The sequence below is a fragment of the Mycteria americana genome, chromosome Z (genome assembly GCF_035582795.1).
Source record: "Mycteria americana isolate JAX WOST 10 ecotype Jacksonville Zoo and Gardens chromosome Z, USCA_MyAme_1.0, whole genome shotgun sequence".
In the NCBI taxonomy this organism is placed as follows: Eukaryota; Metazoa; Chordata; class Aves; order Ciconiiformes; family Ciconiidae; genus Mycteria; species Mycteria americana.
The window spans coordinates 29,161,390-29,181,720 of NC_134396.1; the positions used below are offsets into that span (position 1 = coordinate 29,161,390).

General features: G+C 38.9%; 1 protein-coding gene across 5 annotated transcripts in view; it reads left to right on the forward strand.

The window, feature by feature from the left end:
- Positions 1-411: 411 nt before the first annotated feature.
- The window catches only part of CNTLN (centlein), a 197,952-nt gene continuing 178,032 nt past the window's right edge, over positions 412-20,331 (forward strand). For 3 of the 5 annotated variants that reach the window (XM_075527378.1, XM_075527376.1, XM_075527377.1), the window contains exons 1-2: positions 549-798; positions 19,974-20,062. In XM_075527378.1, the coding sequence (XP_075383493.1) occupies positions 706-798; positions 19,974-20,062 (182 nt within the window). In that variant the 5' untranslated portion in view covers positions 549-705. Of the gene's footprint in view, positions 526-548; positions 799-19,973; positions 20,063-20,331 lie in introns of those variants that run through there. The other 2 variants (XM_075527374.1, XM_075527375.1) reach the window with 2 other exon arrangements.

The window sequence follows — 20,331 nt, forward strand, 5'->3', positions numbered from 1 at the left end:
CACCGTGCATATGCAAATCTCTAGTATCACAACAGATGTGAGGCAACTCTAGGTGTTCCTGTGGCTCAGGAAGGGCAGAAGTCTGCTGGATTCTCAGGCATTTGCAAAATTCTGCGCTCAGCACTTTTGGCTAGACAGCAGCTGTTCCTCTACCGTGAGGAAAAAATTAGGCTCAAGTGTCACCCTCGGCAGGTGCTCGCACAGCCTGCCCTTCCAAGGTGCTAGTCCCTGCCAGTGAAGAGTATACTGCTCTTACGCCGCCTGCACCGAGACCGAGCACCCCGTCGGCCCTGGGCGCGGCAGAAGGACGGGCCGCCAACGGCCGTTACAACGAACAGCTCCGCGCGCTGCCGCCGCGGGAAGCAGCCGGCGCCTCAGGCAGGCGCAGGCGCATGCGCGGCCCTGCCGCTCGGGCGGGCAAATTCAAACGTGCCTCTGGCTCCTTCTCTTTGTCGGGGTAGCAGTTGTGCTGACGTCATTGCACCGCGTCTTTCTTCTCTGCGGTTTCCGGCGCTCGCCCGCGCGGTAAGTGCAGCTGAGAGGGGGAAAGTTTTCATTTGTGTGGTTCACAGGACCATTTCTCTCCCCTTTCCCTCAGGAGCGGGCGGGCACGGGCTTCCCGCACCCTCTCCGCCAGGCGCGGGCCCTCTTCTCTCCTCGCCGCCCCTGCGCAGGGGGCGAGAGGCTCTCACCACGACGCCGGCGATGGCTTCGGGGCGCGCGGAGGCGGCGGCACCTCGGGTGGCGGAGCTGGAAGAAGAGCTGAGGAGTCTGGCGGAGCAGCTGAGCCGCTGCCAGGTACCTGAGAGCGGGGCCGTCCCCTCCGGACGCGGCGGTGAGGGGCAGGCCGGAGCGGCGGGGCTGGGGTCGGGCGGGCACCTCCCGCTCTCCGGGAGGCTTCTCCTGCCCACAGCTCGGAAGCGCCGCGTCCCGCGTGGGACCGCGGGTTCGCGTCCCGGTTCCGGAGGACCCGCAGGGCAAGGCGGGGAGCAGGGCCCCGGGCGCCCAGCCCGTGTGGGGTAGGAGGGCCGGGTGGCGGCCGCAGCGGGTTTCCGGGCGGGGGGATTCGCCTCAGCAGGCGCCCCAAGGCGCCGAGGGGGGTGCGGCGCCCACCTGTGGGGCGGCGGCGGCCGTCCCTGTGTCCGGCATGGCGCACCCCCAGCTGCTCCGGACGCGGGAGCCCTGTGCTCGGTGTGCAGCTGTGTGAGGCGCATTAAACCCGTCCCGGGCTCTTACTCTGGCTTAAAAGCAAGCACTTGGCCTGAAAGCTTTTTCTTTCCGTCTCTTTTTTTCCCCGCCCTCCACAAGAAGCCACCGCTTATTTGCTTGATGTGTAATGGCAAGAGCATCTTGTGCAACTCCTGGAAAAATGAACAAATGGAGGGGTTTTGTAGAAATGTAGGCCTTGAACGAACCTTTAGAGGTCATTTAACCTCTCCCCCTATCTTGCAGCAGGATTAAGTATACCTAAGCTGTTCCTGACAGGGAGGGCTTTACGAATAATTACAGTTGTACTTTTGAAACTTCCCCCAGACTATCTCCCTGTGACCTCCCTTCACAGGTACACTTCCCTCATTCTTTCCAATTGGTCTTTCACTGCTTATGTTTAGGTACATTTCATGAAAATAACAAAATGTTGGTAATAGGAGGTCTTGCCATAGAAATCTACGCTAATTCGCTGCCAAAGAAGTGGGTTACACCTAAAGGATACAGCAAAGAGGAAGGTGACATCTAATGTTCTGGTTGCTTTCTCACTTGCTTCCTGATAGCGAAAACAGTATTTTCTTGTGGGACGTGGTCTGGTTAAATCCATGAAGGAGTGGACTGATGTAGTAGTATCTGTGAACAGAAAGTAGCATCTGCATTAGAGTTAGTAGCAGTTTTGTTGCTTCAAGCAGCATTTGTACACCTGGCAACTGGCATTGGATTTCTGCTGTGAGTAGAATCCAGACTTCTTGCAAAAACTTGTTGCATAGGAAAACTACGGGGAGAAGGAGCTGTCAATAAAAATCCTGTTTAGAAATACTGAGCAATGAATGGTTTGGGGATATCTTAAACGTCTTGTGGGAGAAGTTTAGAAAACTCTTTATAATGATAATTTAGTTTCCTCTTCTTAGTATGCAGATGTGCAGTATAAGAGAAAATTTGGTGCAGGCAGAAGGAAGGCCCTGTGCTCTGCTCATTTGCTAGTTGAACATAAATTATATATTACTAAAACCTAGTAGCATAAAATATTTTTGAAGAGCATTATAAATAATAGAAACTTTGAAGTCAACAGTACAAATTTGAATTTCTAATCACTTTGATAATGTAACTTGATGTACACAAATTGTAGTTAAGTATCTGACTTCCCCTTTAGGTTCATACAATTACATGTGCATTTCTCCTTGTTCCTTGATGAACCCATTCCAATCATTTTGAAGTCAGCAACCAGAAAATATTTTAAAATGTATTTCTTTTAAGTCTCATGCATATTATCTTGCTATTCTTGTGTCTTTGTCTTGTATCAGATCAGATAGTTTTCTGGGAGGGAAGCAAGCGAAAAAGAACATGAAAGTAGTTCCTGTATTTGAAAACAGAACCCAGCCAGTGTTCTGCAGTAATCCCTCCAGCTCTAGGTAGAATCCAATACATACCATCCTTCTAACAAGAGGGGATGCATGTCTTCAGGATTTGTTTCAGGTTATTAATAAAATAAAAAGGAAAGTGAAGTAGTAATCTATAAGCAGAGATTCTTCTCTGAAAGCACAGCACTATGGACATCTACATGCTTTACCATTTTATTAATCCATCAATAAATGTAGACAGACATGTTTAAGCATGCGTATGTTATGTAAAGAAGGGGGAAAATAGATTTTACTAAGAAAAAGAGGTGATAACCTCGTCAATTATGCAGTTTTTCCAAAGTAGGATTTACCTAAAACAATTAACCTTTTTGAAGTTTTGTGAAGTTGCTCTGAATTTGGATAGGAACTAAAATAGACCTCACTAAGATTTTTCAGCTGGTTTAAAAGTCAACTGATAAAATTATTCAGAGATGGTTAATCCATTTTAAGTTCAAATTTTATATGAAAACCTTGTGCAAAGACAAGCCATTTGAAAACATAAATATATATGGGCAACGTTAGTGCTGTGCTTTTCTAATTTCCTCACAGTGGAAATACAAAGTTTTTACTAACAAACTAATTCTTATAGTGGAATTATATTTCATTTGCTGGGTTTTCCTTAGTTTCATTTGAATGTAAGATCTTCTTTGGTTCTTGTCTTAAATCCTCACCTAATGTTTTCGGGTCTTGTTAATCCGAATCGTGAAACTCTTCAAGTTGGAAGGGAACACTTGCGAGCATATGTTCCACACTGCCCTAGAGCCGGTTGCCCAGGATGGTGTCCAGTCAGGTTTTGAATATTGCCATGGCTGGAGACTCTGCAACCCCTCAGGGCAACCTGTGCCAGTGTGTGAAGACCCTCACAGTAAAAGTGTTTCAGCTTCTATTAAGATTTTCCTTGCCTTATGTTCTATTCTGTTGGGTAGGGTTATCTCTTTTGGAGACTACCTTAGCAGGCATTGTTGAATAGAAATATTATGTAAATGTCTTTAAAAAAGACATTAGTGAGAGGGTGTTAGCTTTTAATCCAGCAACTGGATAAAGTTGCCTAAGGGGTTTATTTTTATTACAAGTATTACGTTCACAGACACATAAATTGCGCTTCCAAAACAGACTTCCCAACTGAAATCTAGTTTAGTACTTTAACAGTGTACCAGAACTAAAGGATTAGCCTTAAGTATTTGTTTAGGTATTAGCCTTTTGGATATTTTTTTTCCAAAGAACCTCATTTATCAAACAAATGAGGCTGAAAGTTTTAATTGGTTCTAGGGAACACTAAACGAAGTTATAGAAATAGAGATGTGTATATCCAACAATTATCTAGTACCTGAATGAAATATGCTATGTTTCTTTTCTACTTCTCCTCGCCTCCTTGGACTATTCTGTTCACTGTCGTATAAACTGCACTTCTGAAACGAAGTCTCTCCACTGGGAACTGGAGTCCATTGATAATATGGAGTCCATTGGCTAAATATATGGAAGCCATCCCTGGGTAATGAAACTCCTGAGTCTTAGTGAAAGTATTGTGCACACTAGCTTTGCTCTAACCACAGGTATTCCAGGCATCTACTTTTGGCTGTTGTCTCTTTTCTGCAACAGGATCCTGGAGTAGCTGACCTTTTTTCTCATCTGGGATGGTGACCTTTACGTTCAAACCTCGGTTCTTTTTCTTCTTCACATTTCTTTTGTCTTTTAAGGTGACACTTCCCACCAAGTAAAGGTGCCTACAGAGCCAAATATGGTATTTTGAAGATTTCCTTTTTTTTTTTTTTTTCCCCCTCCATTCTTTTCTAGAGCTAACATTCTGCTGGTAAGTCTTGACCTTGGCAGCTGATGTTTGCAGTATTTGGTATTTTCTTTAATACTCCTAAAAACTTTATGGGAGCTTGAATCATAATAAATGAGATCTTGGAGGAGGGCCTGTTAAAAGCACAACAATTTTGTTGCAGGCAGTCTGCGAAAACTGATGTTGTCTTGTAATTCTGTGATGGAATTTGCAAAAATGAGAAAGCCAAATTAAGAAAAAAGACCAAAGCTCCCAAATTGTCTACTGAGGACACTTGTATAAAGCTGAGAAGGCAAAAAATAAATCTAAAGTACGTTTGCCTCTGTATTATGCTGTTCTGGGAAAATTATTGTTGTGCCTGCAAGTAGGGCATTGTTATAATTATTTTGATAATCACTTAATAAATTACTTTTAATTTCAGTGCTCCTCTTCTCCTAATTTTACTTGAGAATTACTTGAGTAATTGAGTAATTTTCCTGAAAACAACTGCAAAGGAAACATGGATATTTTTTTTTTTAATTTTTGTTTCCTTTGGGACCTCGTTGTTCCATTTCTGTGACTAGCTCGACATTGTTGAGGGGTAGTAGAAAGGCAAAGATCCAACAGGAAGTTATGACACATCTGGTTACTTTCTTTAACTGCGGCATTCTATTTTAGGGTTTTATGCTGCTGCCTACCACCTTAATACCTCAAGACCCTTCCATTGAAAATCTTCAACAGCTATGTTCTTATTACTCCCTGGAGTTTTTGGCTCTCCTTGGTGTTTAAAAGATCTGGCGTGTGTTTTACCCCCGTCTCATTTTCTCCTGTGATTCTGTATTTTTGGGGGCAGGTGGAGGTGCTGGTTTTGCAAGCATAGTTGCTCCTGGTAAAGGAAGTCAGGGTTGTTTGGTTGTTTCTATTTTTTTTAAGGGGAATGATTTGCTGTATCTCTGGAAGCTCATTCTGGGAGTGGAGTTTCTGGGTCAAGAGTATTTTTCTTCAGCTTTCATGTGCTTTCTCTTTAATTGTGTATTTCTTTAAACCACCTGGTGACTCTCTATTTTAAGAATTGATTTATAGCATATTCTGTGGTTGGTTTCTTGCAGTCTTTTTTTTTGTGGAAGAAATTTGTGGAAACTGGGTTTTCCACATCCAGTTGAGTGTCTTATGTTGCTGGAAGTAGGGAGAGCTGCAAGAAGCAAGCACATCCTCTGGTTTTACTTATGCTATTGGTGATATTCACAAAAGGACTTTGGTTTGGTTAGCTTAATTTCGTATTTTCCAGCCTAGGATCTCTTTCTTTATTTGGTGAAAGTGCTGTTTTGGGTTCAAAGAAGTGTCTTAACAACTTACCCATTATTAGTTTAAAAAAACCAACAGTCTTCATTTTGTTCATTACTGCTTTGATTTCAAAGGTAACATGACATCTCTCACTGCTAAAATAAGGTGGTATTTTCCTAATTGAGGACTACCTTTCTAAATTTGTGGTTCTGCAAAAACTAGGATTACCCTGTCTTTTTTCTGCAGTTATATACTGTTTCTAGGAAGCTCTTGTTAGTGTTATCTTCTCTAGCTCATGTGCTTTTCCTGTCAATGATGGTTATAATGCCTACGCTTTTGCTGTGTAGGAATTTATAGGTGTATATAGCTGTGACTAAGTAACAGGTCTTTCAAGAGTACGCCATTGCGTAGTATGCTGCACAGTTTATACTCCTGACTGAGAAGGTACAGTCTGTCAGCCACCAGTGGTCTGCAGACCATAATGTTTAGTCAAAGAAACCATAGTGCTGCTTATGGTTTTCAATTTACAAATACAGTTTATAGATTAAAAACCAGAAAATTCTCCATGAGTCAAAAAGTTAGGAACTAATCAGTAATCTGTCTGTAAGTGTTCTGCTGCAGCAGATTCACCAGTAGAATTTCCACAGTTTCTGTCAAAAGGTGATAAATACAAATGGGGAAGAGAGAGATCTTCCTGTAGTTGCTGTTGCTTCTCTTAATTTTCAGGGATTGGAGAGAACTCTGTAAGAATGGACTACATGTATCCCTAAGCATTTTTGGGTGGAAGAGGAACAAGGAAGGTGGGCTGTTACTTTGTGGAAAGTGGAGTGACAGGGGCTTCAGCTGCTGCTGGCTTTGTTTCATGTTTTATGTTTCCTGCTTACTGTGAAAAACTGTGCATAGACCTGTTCGGGTCTTCATGTCTTATTTTATACTGTGTTTGCCGAAAAAGAACAGTACTTTGGGGACAGCCGGACTGTCTTGTTTTGATCACTTTGTGGGTCAGGGAGGGATGTAAAATATTCTATTTTGTATCACTAGCATTGATAACAGGATTGCTATAACAAACTCTTCTCATGAAAAATACTTCATTAGCTGGAAAAATAGATGCATTCTTTCATTCTGGACCGATTTAATATCCAGGACACTGGCACGAAAGAGTGGAACGCACCTCACTCAAAAGAGAGAAGCGGCAATATGTTTTATTGAGGTAGAATAATAACTTGACAGGGTTCAATAAATTTGATGGAATTTAACAAAGTTTAACAGGGCTTTACCAAGGTTCAGTAAGTTTGATGGCAAGGTTCACTTTATTAAATACTGCATGGAAGAAACATGCAAAGGAAAATTGAGTGAGAATCGAGTTAGAATGATTCACACAGACTGGAGACGAAAAGGGTAAGGAAGACCCTCCTGTTGAGTCACAAGGTTCAGAGTGGACCCCCTTGCTGTCTAAACTCCTGATGGAGCTGAGGTGCAGCTAGGTCCAATCTTAGTCTCAGACGTGGACAATGGTTTATGTCTAATGGAATTATCTATACAAAATTTATAGTAATTAATATTTAATAGCTACATGGAGTAGTAATGTTTCATTAGTATTAATTCAGCATGCTATCAGTCACTTACCAAAGATTTGCTTTTGGTAAAAGGTCTCTCTGCCTCGAGGAGCAACCTTGAGAGGCGTCCCAGCTCAAGGGGAGATCACCGCCATGCAGCCACGCTGCCTAGCAGGGAGAGCGCAAAGACGACTCACTTAGGCTGTCATATTTATGGAATAAAGTGGTTGGCTTGTAGTCAAATTACATGCGATGTGAAAGGTATGTGTGAGAGTCCTTGTACCACAACTTTCTTTGTTCCTTGATAAATGAATCTTGGAAAAGCTGCCTGCTATTCATGTGTTAATCGCATGATCGTTGTTCCAAGTTCATATGCATTGATGGTCACTGTGTCACTGCTTCTTTGTGGGTTTTTAGACAACAGGTTGAAACTAGAGGGGTTCTTGGCCTGGCTGTAGCTCAGGCCCTTATCTCCTTTGGAGCCTGTACCAAACTACTGCTAGTTCGGTTAAGGGATCAAGTGCATCCGTCACACTCCACCTCATGACTACAGTCAATCAATTATTGACTCATAGAGTGGTATTATGGTTACCTCTTGTCTTACCTATGTAATAAATATGTGGCATGTTGCAAATCTGTGGTGAGAGTCCAATTATTTGATAAGCTGTTTAGTTTCAGTGTCACAATTAATGCTAGTTGTATACCGTTTCATATACAGAATCAGTTGATTGTATAAGTTTTACATGTTGGATTTATGTAATTTGTTTCATCTTTTGCCAAACTTCCATAATACAGGATGATTATAAGCAATAAATATAATAAGGTCAAAGCTAACAAAACTATAATTGGATGCATCAAATTCAAAATTCCAGTTGCTGTTGGTGACTATTCAAAAAGTGTTTCCCACCACTGATGTTCCCCATCTTTCTTCACTCTTTCTAGGACATGGTGTATCTTCTCTGCATCACGATGGACAGTAATCGGGGTTCTTTGTCCCTTGTTCTGAATTTGTTTTAGCAATTGACTCAGGTCATCATGTTGCAACAGTTTTCTTAGCAATGTGAGATTAATTCCAGTGGGGGTAGGCAATAAATCTTGGTATAATGTACAGTTAGATTGTAGCAATTGCAGGGTTGTGATAGGAGCTGAATAGTTAAGTAGCATCTGTCACAGACACCCATTGAAAATCTAATGTAGCCATGATAACACTGATTTACAAAATATTGATAGGTAGTTTTAACACCCCCCCCCCCCCCCCTTTATTTACAAGTAAGTATGAAAAATGTATTGGATAACAAAACAAAACATTGCATTGTTTCATGACACACGAATAGCTATGAGATGCATGTTGATTATACGTATTAGAAATGTTTTTAAATCAACAGCTGAGAATTGAAACTAATACTAAGTTTAAAAATGCCATAGTTCTTACTTAGCGATGTGTTTTTATGTCAACTTGGTTCTTATTGTTCTGACTTTGTGACCAAAATTTAGACGGTTGTGAACCACCAGTATGAGAATTTGAGTGCATTAGTATTTCTTCTGGATGAATTGTTGATACCCATACTGTTCTTTCAAAATGGGATAAAGTGTTTAATGCTCCCATTCATTAAATACTAATTTCTGTTATTAGTGATTAAGCCAAGACCACATATTTATTGGTGCCAAGGGATGCCAGCTGTTTAGTGCTTTGGGTGAGTTTTTTTTGTTATTTTATACTCTTATATTTTGACATAAGGAGTCTAAATCACATGAGTCTGATTAGTACAGGTGTTGTTAATAAAGGCCTTACTCTTTATGTGTTATAGACAGAAGTAGTAGTGTTGAATAGCTAAGTTGGTTTATTTTCTTTTGCTTTTTTTACTTTTGACAAATTTTAGCTAACTAGAATGAATTTTTGCATACCTGGTCTTTCCTTCTGAAAAATACTTGTTTGGAATATTTGAGTAAAACTGAAGATGAACTGAGAGTGAGATTTAAATTAAAAAAAATGTATTTTTGCACTTATTAAAGTAGTTACCTATTCACAGTATGTCTGTGTGCAAATATTTCAAATTGCCCACAGCATGTGAGTGGGAATCTGAAATTTGGTATAGAGATCATAAGAGTCATAGAATGGTTTGGATTGGGATGGACCTTTAAAGATCATCTAGTCCAATCCCCCTGCTATGTGCAGGGATGTGTTTCAGTAGACCATGTTGTTCAAAGCCCTGTCCAACGTGATTTTGAATATGTCCAATAATGGGGCATCCACAAACCTTTCTAGTGCCCCATCACCCCTGTCATAAAAAATTCTTCCTTTATCTGATCTAAATCTACCCTCTTTCAGTTTAAAACTGTTGCCCCTTTTCCTGTCGCTACAGGCCTTGCTAAAAAGTCTGTGTTTTATAAGCCCCCTTTTAGGTATTGAAAAGCTGCAATAAGATCTCTCTGGAGCCTTCTCTTCTCCAGGCTGAACAACCCCAACTTTCTCAGCCTTTCTTCATAGGAGAGGTGTTCCAGCCCTCTGATCATTTTCATGGCCCTACTATGGACCTGTGCTGACAGGGCCATGTCTTCCTGGTGCTGGGGTCCCCAGAGCTGGATGCAGTACTCCAGGTGGGGTCTCACAAGAGCAGAGTAGAGAGGGATAATCACCTCCCTTGACCTGCTGGCCATGTTTCTTTTTATGCAGACCAGGATGCAATTGGCTTTCTGGGCTGCAAGCTCACATTGCTGGCTCATACCCAGTTTTTTGTCCACCAATATACCCAAGTCCTTCTTTCCAGGGCTCCTCTCAATCAATTCATCCCCCAGCCTGTATTGATACTGGGGATTGCCCCAACCCAGGTACAGGAACTTGTACTTTGCCTTGTTGAACTTCATGAGGTTTGCATGGGCCCACTGCTCAAGCCTGTCAAGGTCCCTCTGGATGGCGTCCCTTCCCACTGGTGTAGAAACTGTACCACTCAGCTTAGTGTCATCTGCAAACTTGCTGAGGGTTCATTCACTCAGTCCCACTATGTCATTTATGAAGGTATGAAACAGTATTGGTCCCAGTATAGACGCTGGAAGGGACACCACTTGTTACTGGTTTCCGTTTGGACATTGAGCCGTTAACTATAACTCTCTGGGGCCATCCAGCCGATTCTTTATCCATCTAACAGTCCATCCGTCAAACCCATATCTCTCCAAGGAAGTGGCAAGAATGTTGGGGACTGTATCAAAGGCTTTACAGAAGTCTAGGTAGATGACACCTGTAGCTCTTCACTTGTCCACTGATGCAGTCACTCCATAGTATAAGGCCATTAGATTAGTCAGGCACGATTTGCCTTTGGTGAAGCCATGTTGGCTGTCTCTAATCACCTCCTTGTCATCCGTATGCCTTGATGTGGCTTCCAGGAAGGTCTGTTCCCTGATTTTACTGGGCACTGTGGTGATGCTGACTGGTCAGTAGTTCCCAGGGTCCTCCTTTTTACCCTTTTTTTAAAAAAGGGTGTGGTATTCCCTTTCCACCAGTCACTGGGGACTTCACCTGACTGCCATGAGATAGGCATGAGTGACGAGGTACCTTTTATGGGAACAACAAAACATTGCTGTTTCTCAATAAAGGAAGTTGTGTTTTACCTGCAGAGAAGTAGGCTATTGCTTGTAATTTTTCTAACTGCACTGAGGATGCCTCTAGAACATGCTGAGATGTCTATGTTTACCATGTAGTTACAAGTTCAGCCCAGAGGAGGATGGCGTAGCAGGTCTGGTTTTCCTGTCAAACTATATTTTGGTTCAGGAGGAGGTACGCTGTTCTTAGAGAATGACTTCAGATAATCTTGTTCTTCTTTGTTGTTATTGAGTATGCACTGTTTCAACTATTTCACATGCTGTTTAGCTCATGACTTAGAAGACAGGCAAATATTCTCCTATTTGTCCACAATTTCACAGGATTTGAAAAGTGCTACAAAGTCATTTCAGGCAGAGTTGACATGATGGACTCAAATTCTACTTGATTAGTCATGGTAATTCAGAGTGAGTATACCGAAATGTACACGTATGGTTATATTGTCTGTAAAATAATACTACTTGTGCTTTCCTGTATTCTTGAATGCATTGAAAATCACAAATGCATTATGATTGTATTAATCCAGAGCATTATATTTAAATAAAAACTGAGGCCTATGCTGAAACTTTTAGGTTATCCTGTGCTTTCAAATAAGTAACTGAAGTCTTAAAATAACTCTCAGAATTGTAGCACTTCCAGAAAGCAGTTGTGTGACTTAGAAAATTAATGTCTTACTCCATTCTGTGCATCTTCCATCCAAATTACTTCAATGACTACGCTTAGTTTTAATTGAAGTAGTTTAGATATTTATAGCTCAAAATGAAAACTCACAGATGAGTTATCCTCTCCTTGATCTATAAAGGGATTAAAGCAAACCCTTACCTCTAACTGAACCCCTTGCTTTCTCCTATCCTCTCCTCTTTGAAAACAATTCTTACATCAACCAAGTGTTAAGTTTTCAATGTTGAGCACTGAGGAAAAAGCAATTGTCAGTGTAACAGCTGTACCAGTGAATGAAGGCATGCAGAGCGTCCTGACTGTGCATTCACCAAAGAGCAAGCTATTCAGTGAGGGTGGCATTGTGTGTCATAAGTCCATGTCTATCTGATACCTTCTCTCTACCATTTAATGCATGTTTATTTCTGTCCAGTTCTCTTGTGATGGTACTGATCTGACTTTTGTGATGTTAATTCATTTGACTATGTCATGATGGGCCAGGAAATATCTTGTATTTCTTGTCCATTGATGCCATAATTAGTCAGTTATTTATGTCAATTAAGAATGTGTAATAAAGTTATTCAGTTAAGTGCATTGCTGTCTTTTTGTCACACTGATGGACTAATCTGAGAGTCCGTTTACGAAATCATGTGTAATGATAGCATCTTTTAGTATAAGTTGTGTAGTATTTTTGCTTAGACTGCTATTACTGCATCAACATTGTTACCCGATAACATTGTATTATTTTTATGGTGCCTGTTTGCTTTCAACAGAGTTCTGAGTAAGGATGCAATCTCGTGGGGCGGGTATGTGTGTATTTATCTACACACAATTTTTTATATTCTACATATATGTGTAAGTAAAGCAGTATACTATCTTTTTACATTTTTGATTCAAAGATACCTTTGTTGCCAAAACTACCAACAGAGACAAGACAACAGGAAATTCTTTAAATAGAAAATTATGGCTGGAAGATACGTTATACTACTTTTCAGGTATTGTAAAATTACCTGTTGGTTGCATACCCCTTATACTGCAACATTAAGAAATTGGGGAAGAAGGGGGGAAGATACACTTGTTTGCTGATGGCATCTATTTTGAAGCTATCAATCTGGTCAGGTCACATACAGCCTTCTTATAAATGTCTACCTGGCAATTAGATGTAACACCGTGTACTGTGTGTGAGTGGCTTTTGTGAACCTGAAAATAATCTAATGTTATCTTTAGAGCCTGGTGCATATAAGGCACTAAGTTTTCTTGTGAGGTACTGATCAGTCTTATCTTCTAGTGACTTTTTAGGTTGTTGAAAAGCGTAGGACCTCAAAGACAGGTTCTGTAAAGCGTAAGAGTATTCCGTACTGTGACCACTCAGCAGGACTGGGTGGGTTGTAGAGAGAATACCTCTTATTTAGGAATATAATATGTGACTGGAAATCACAAAGAAACACTGGCACAGCAGGATCAAGAGAGCCTGCACTGGCAGCATACAACAGTGTAAGTTTAAAAGTCTTGTGAGACATCAAGAAGCAAGTCTGTCACTTGCATGTAAAGTGTATACATCAGCTTGATTAAAGGCTTGAGCACTTTAGTCACAAGTATACTAGAAGTTAGGGGAGTCCAAAACAACCCATGCTAACTGTTTTCTTGCAGATGTTTCAGTGCTTATACCAGCCATGTTATTTCATGGTTTGTTGTTTTGTCGCCCCCCCCCCGCCCTTGATTCTATATAGTATTTTGCATTTCCATACAAATTCTTCCAGCCTGACAGTCATGCGTATTTCACTTTGCATTGAAATATTCACTTCATAAAACAGAAGATTGTCAGTATCTGATTATTATAGAGTTCTTACTAAAAATTAACAGTAAACCAATAGCTCCCTCTGTCCTCCCAACTGTTTCATTTTCCCTTTTGGGGTTATCTACTGATTAAAAAACTAAAATAAGAGTTTGTGTCCTGTGCTTTTCTAGCAATTATTGGGGGTGGGGGTGGGAAGAGGTTGTTTGGGTTTTGGTTTTGGGTTTTTTTTTTCTGTTCTGGGGGTGTTCTCTTCCAGATTTCAGAAGATGGTATCTTCCTAATTAGTAAATAATAATTTGTAATGCTATAAAAATTTAAGGTATGATATGAACACTACTAATAGTTAACATGCTTTGAAATAAATACAGTAAAACATCAAAGAGTTCGGATTTCCAACTGTAGGTAACCAAGATGCTTGATGTATGAATTTATACTAAAGGAGGAGGTTTTTCAGTTTATCCTTGTTCTCAACACAGTGCATGACAGACACGTAAACAAAAATTAAACCTACCTGTAAATTTAATACCCAAGCTGTCATGAATGTATAGTTCCTGTGACAAAAAAAAAAAAAGAGATACTGCTTATGTTTTTGGCACTCCTCTCACTGCTAATTTAAAAGCTTTTCCTGTAGCAATTCAGCATCGTTAGTGTAAAAGAATGCCAGATAATTCTCTGCTGATAAAGCAGTGTAGAAATACTCAAAACTTTCTTTGTTTAGGTCACTTTTAAGTTTCCATTAGACAAATAACTGTACGCAATATTGACACAGTTTTACATACTTTTGATATCAAATGTCCAGAGCAGTATTTATGCTTGGATTTCTCTTCCAAAAGGAAAGTAAATTGTTTTAATTTAAATAAGAATATTTGTCTTTCCCTGCTTATAAGCCAGAGCAATTCTGTTTTGTGACTTACACTAATGTTTAATAAATTCATGACTTCACTTGCAAACAAATACTTTTGCTGTAGCTAGTCATGCCATATAACCTTTGTCAGTGGCTTATCTTATGTTTGTCCCTGCTTCTGAGCTTGCTGCTGTTAAAAATCAGTAAGAAAAATCCAATTTGCTTTGCAAAGAACACATTCAAGGCCCAAGATACTCTTCATTTCTTTATGTCATTCACTGTGATGATGAACTACAATTACTTTCACTGTAGGCTGAGGGAAAATACCACTTTTCAGGAGATATGCGGTGTGCTCTGTTTTTTCTTGCATAATTCTTTAGTTCTGGCGTGCAAACTGGATAGCAGGATGAGCATCTTTGTCTGACATTAGAAGTGTTGTGAATAATCTTAGTTTTAATGAGTAATTTTCACTAACTTTCAAATGACATCTGTATACTGCCTTGTGTGTGTAAGTTCTCAGCTGTTCAAGGTACACTCTTGCTGACCTCTTGAGCTGTTAATGTACACTTGAGTAGGCTGAATGTTCCTTGGGCTCGCTGAAGATTGATACGTCCCAGGCCTTGACAGCTGTAGTGTTTTTCTGTGCCAACTTCAGACAGTCTAAGCAGCCCTTTTTTGGAAGAAATTGTTTGGCTTCCAAGACCATTCAGGGAACAGCCTTACCAAGTCCATTAATTGTGCCAAGAGCTTAAAAAGGCTGTTTAAACTTCTTTTCATCTTAAAACTGTAATAATTTCTGGCTAATACTAATTCTGTTATACAAAATGCTTAATTACTTATAGATGAAACAGTTTTAGCTATTAAAATGTTTGGCATGTTAGAGAGAAGTCAGTCACATTTTATGGTAACTTACCATTCATTGACTAATGTTTTACTAATGTTTTATTGTCATAATGAGAAATTTTGTACATTTCTTTGTAAACTTTCTTTTTATGTAATAAAGTTCACAGATTTTTAACTGCAGATGATGTTTTATTTTTTTACTGGTAACATGTATTTGAAGATGCTGTTAAATAATTTGTGTCCTTATTCTTTTGGCAGAAAGGCCACTTAGGCAGGACACTGCTTTGTTTTGTGTGCATTTACAGAAATACAAATATGCCGTGAAAGGCATTTGCTGATTTAGATTAGAATATCTGTTGATGTAATTACTGCATTACTTTACAGTTCTGTGTGTGCTCATTCATAGGTTCCAGTAATAACTTTAAATACCAGTTCCTGCCATCACCAAAAATAAACAGCATTTATTGAAATGGTGTTGTTTTGCAGTTCTGGAAATTCCAGTGATTTTTCACTTATTTCCAGATGACTTGGGAAGGTTTTTGATTGTTTGTTTGTGGGTTTTTTGTTTTTGTTTTTTCTTTTTTTTTTTAATGGACACTACTTAGCCTGTTCTATTTAGCTGTTTCTTTGAAGTTTTAGTGCACACTGTTCACATTCAATATTCCTTACTGCAAGCTTTTTTCTTTTTAAGTTAGGATGGCTTTTTCATTCCTTCTTCATCTACCATTCTTTCAGCACAGACAGAAATATTGCACAAATTAGTTACGTAAGGCATGGCAATTTCACTGACATGAGTACAACTTGGAGTTGATTTACTCTTCCTTGGACAACTTTGAAAGTAATCTGTTTGTGAAATAGTTATAGGTGCTTTAAGGTTAATCTGAACTGCTTATTCAATTAAAAGAGATCATTTGTACCTGAGTATCTGTGTTCTCATTAGGAAGACAATGTTCATTGAAACTTCATATTTTATATATTATCAAAAGGTCAATTTCTGGGAGATTTGGCAAAGTTTAGGTAGAAACTAGGTTGTCAGAGACTCAGTGCATGCTGGATACTCAGCAAAAATCATGGGAGGGATGTGAACATTTCCCTCTTGTTGTATTGTACATATATATATTTTGTACATATTTGTTCATTAGGAACAATTCGGTATGTGTTACTGTAGTTTTCCCTTTTTGTCATTTTTTATAATGGAAGAATGCTGTGCTTAGAAGTATGTGTCTGAAAGTTGTGCATTATTCTATCTTCTTTTGATATCTTGTGCTGTTCCCCAGCTGGGATCTGGAGTGTGTAGGAACCTGGAGGGTAGGACAACAGGCAGCCGCTACTGCTTGTAGTGAGTCTCGTGGTATTTGATAGTGCTTCTTGGAGTCATGCAGAAGCCTAAGTGTCTCAGCTCTTCTAATAAATAAATAAAGAAGGAGAAAACCCAATAGCTACTTCTGTGGTCTTGTATACAGGACAGTAAAGGGAAAAGCAAAGGAAGCCTGATGGTAAGCAAATCCAAATCTTTAAACGGGCAAAAAACCCTGAACTGAAGAATGCTCATGAGCTCATAAATCAGCATCAGAAACTTCAATTGTTTGTTTGACTCAGGATTTTTGAGCGTTTGCAGGTGGAATACTGTTGACACTTTGTTATATTTGGACTTCTCTGTGCTGTAATAACTTCATGGTCCTTAGACTAAATTGTTAGTGATTTTAAGTAGCTTAGTGTAAAAATACACAGTGAATTGTGTATTAAAGATATAAAAAAATATTCAAGCACTATTATCACTTCAGTTCTGCTCTCCTATCGCTGATTAGCTGAGGGATTTGAATAAAAATTATTTCAAAATTAGAATTAGACATAGTTTATTAGATATAGTGGATTATTCCTCCATTATGGTTCAGAGAGTTCCTTATACTCAAAGTGGTGTCATTTAGAGTGTAAGAACTGCTGACTTACTGTCCTTCTAAATAATTGAAAAGAACTCACATTTCCATTGGTATTATTTAGTGAGTTTTTGTTTGGCTTTGTGGTTTTTCTTTGCTGGGCTCCCAACATAAATACAAGATATTTTTAGATGTTAAAAATACTCAGAATCCTTGTTCTGTATAGATCCTAATGCTTTTTGGAAGCCTGCAGCAGTTTTTCCAAATCTGAAAAACATTTTCATTTCTCATTCTGTTTCTGCCTGAGAAGAAGCAGTAGGTCATGCATGGTTCACAATGTACACACATTGTGACTTTTCAGATGGCATGGTAAGGCATGTTCAGGAGATGGTGGCTTTTTTGAGGACACATGAAAAAAGTGCACACTTTTTATAGTCTGTCAGACTAGATACATAGAAATCCAGGATATTAAGTGCCATAAGGTGATAGCACACAATGAGAGGTTGTACTTTTTTGGATAGCCATCTTTTTTGGCCTGAACTGAGTAACCTAATTAATATGATGCTTTCTGTTTGTCTTTTAACTTAATTCCTAGCTGAGAGTGAACTTATTTTTAGCATTTCTACTGAATAAAGACTTGGATACTGATGTGAAGTCATTTTGAGTTCTTATTTATGTGACATATTTCTTAGTTTTGGTGATATCTTTCTTCAAAAAGCGAATGCGGTCGTGCACCTTAGTGCACCATAATCTAGTTAGCTACTAAATCTTTGCTTGCACACAGCAGGGTGACTTTCAGTTTTGAAGAGAGTCCTTACACTGCAAACCCAATTTGGTTAGAGAAAGATGATGTTCCTTTCCAGGGTTTTTGAAGAACAGTTTGTGCCCTATTTCTTTCTACACAAAGTTTTTTGTTAATTGTTTGGTTTTGTTTGGAAATACCAGAAATGGAGTCTCCCTGTCAACACTTTAAAAGTTGCGTAAATCCTACAAAGGCAGTTAAATGAAATTTCTCTGGTTTTATGAAAGACAAACTCTTTCTGCTGTAGTCCAGTTTGCATAATCTTATAGTAGTCTTGAATTACGAGGTCTTTGTGGCCAGAGCCTTTGTTTTATTTACTTTTTAACACAATCAGAAAGCTAGTTGGATTTGTTAGTGGTGTGCATTCTTACAGTAGGTGGGTGAATTTTTCTGGATTTACAGCAGTACCTTGATAAGGCATCTAGTCTCCATAAAGTTTTCTTCCTTGCTTGGTTGAAGAAGTTGATGGCATTTAAAGGTTTAAATAAATGTAAACTAGAAATGACAGTAGTTGAAAGAGGAAGATGTTTTTTAAACCAGCAATCATAAAACCCCTAACTTCTGACTTGCTCAGATCTTTGAGGCTTTCCTCATAAATCATGGAGCAAATAGGTACAACCATCTCTCCTATTTCTTCTATAACCATTGTTAAAGTTTGTTATATCCATAATTCAATGTATTTGGCTGTTGTGGTATTAATCTTGATAAAATAATTTAGACTCAGTACACTGATAAATCTTGATAAAAGTCTGCTAGCTTTAAAGAGATCTTTTGATTTCATATTGAAGATAGTTGTCTTGTTCTAAAGAAAGAGAAACATTAAGATGGAGTGATTGTCATGCGCTGGAACTGATATTGCTTGTAAAATTCAAGTCTGCTTCCTAGAAGGCAAAACTGATTAGGAACAAATGAAAAGAAAGATAGCAAAAATAGGAAAAGCAATTTCTGCTCCTGAGATTTACTCTAATCATATAGTATGTGGTCTTTATTGGCTCTTGTGAGGCCTGTCAAACTTGTCGTTCTGTTGAGCTGTTTTGTGTCTTAGACAACCATTGCTTTTAGCTGTTTCAAGTCATGGGCGTGTGGTACTGTGACCAAAGATGCAATCTGTTCTTATTCCTAAAAAATGAGAAATCAGGGAAAGAAGAAATTAAGTGGGAAAGCTATGAAGAAACCAAATAGTGGAGGTGAAGATAGGAACTCAGGTCTTCTGTTTCATTTGATAATCGGGATTCAGGTAGAGTTGTGCAGAGATGAGATACTGTGTTGTTTGTTTAGCTGATTTTAGTGAGGTTCTGTTTCTCTAATGATATATGTGATATCTTTGTGGGGAAATGGATAGCTGTAGTAGTGTTGGTTTTCCTTTTAGGTCATGTATTGTCCTCATGCAAATTCTATTTCTCTTTAACATTAAAAAAATAGTAAAAGGTAGGCTAAGCTGCACTCCTGCGATTTTTACCCGTTGGATAGATCTAGCTGCCAATATGACGGTTTTGGCTTCTTAATTTCTAATTTTGTGTTATTCTGTTTTTAGCATGTTTGGTCCGTGCCCATGGTGAATGTACATACGCTTGCTTATTGTTCTCCTTGTCTTAATCTTTTGCTGATATTTTTTTCCCTAACATTTTTATATAATTAACACATTATGGTTTTAGTTTTTAACATAACTACATCAATATTAGTGCTTCCAGTAATAAAACTGTATTGGAATAAAAATACACCAGTGCAAAATAACAACTTATGTGTAGTAGAAAATATAAATCTGGAAAAGCTTTTAGCTGACATCTAGTTTTCACAAACTTTCTTCAGTGTATTTTTAAAGAACACTGTTTTCTTACTCTCACTTGAGAATTTTTTCAGAAGCTTTTATATAATGCAGGTTAGCTGAGCATATGTTAGAAGACTGATTTACTGTCTATTTTGAAATAAATCTGAGCTGCATATGCTAAAACTTAATGTCGAAGCATGTATTCCAGGCCCAATGTTTATTAAGAGAAATTGGGTCCTACTGCTAGAAGTACCAGTAATTGATATAGCAAAAGGCAGCCTTGTTTGAATAATGTTGATTTCTGCTGCCTTATGTCATGTTGTGTACTCTTCTATTACTGGTTGTAGGTGTTTGTCTTCCTTCATATTCTATATGGTTAAAACTTTGTTTATTGAAGAGAACTGTTTGCAGTGGTGTTTTTTTTTTATTCACAGGACAGTGAGTAACTTGCAGGGAATTCTCACTAAAATAGAGGGGTTTTTGTAATTGTCTTTTGCATATGCACAGTATAACTTTTTTGTCTATAAAAGGCATAGCATACATTTCATGTATTTTTGTCTTTTTTTCCTCTTTCTAAGGCTGATAAAGAATTTGTGTGGTCCCTGTGGAAACGTCTCCAAGTGTCAAATCCAGATCTTACTCAAGCTGTCAGCTTGGTTGTGGAGAGGTGAGTTTAAAGATTTAATATGATACTAAAACCAAAACCAAACAAAACCCCGCTGCTGGTACCATGTTCTTTATCTTTTTAATTGAGAACTATGTAGGATTTTAAAAATGTGTCACAAAAATTCCGTTATTAAATTTTGTCAAGAATACCTGGAATATGTTACAAGTTTCTTTTTTTGGTAGAAGTTGAAGGATACTTCAAAATCTATTTTCACTGAGGTTGCTGTGCTGCAGTTGAATTAAATTTTTAAATTATAAATGTACTGCATA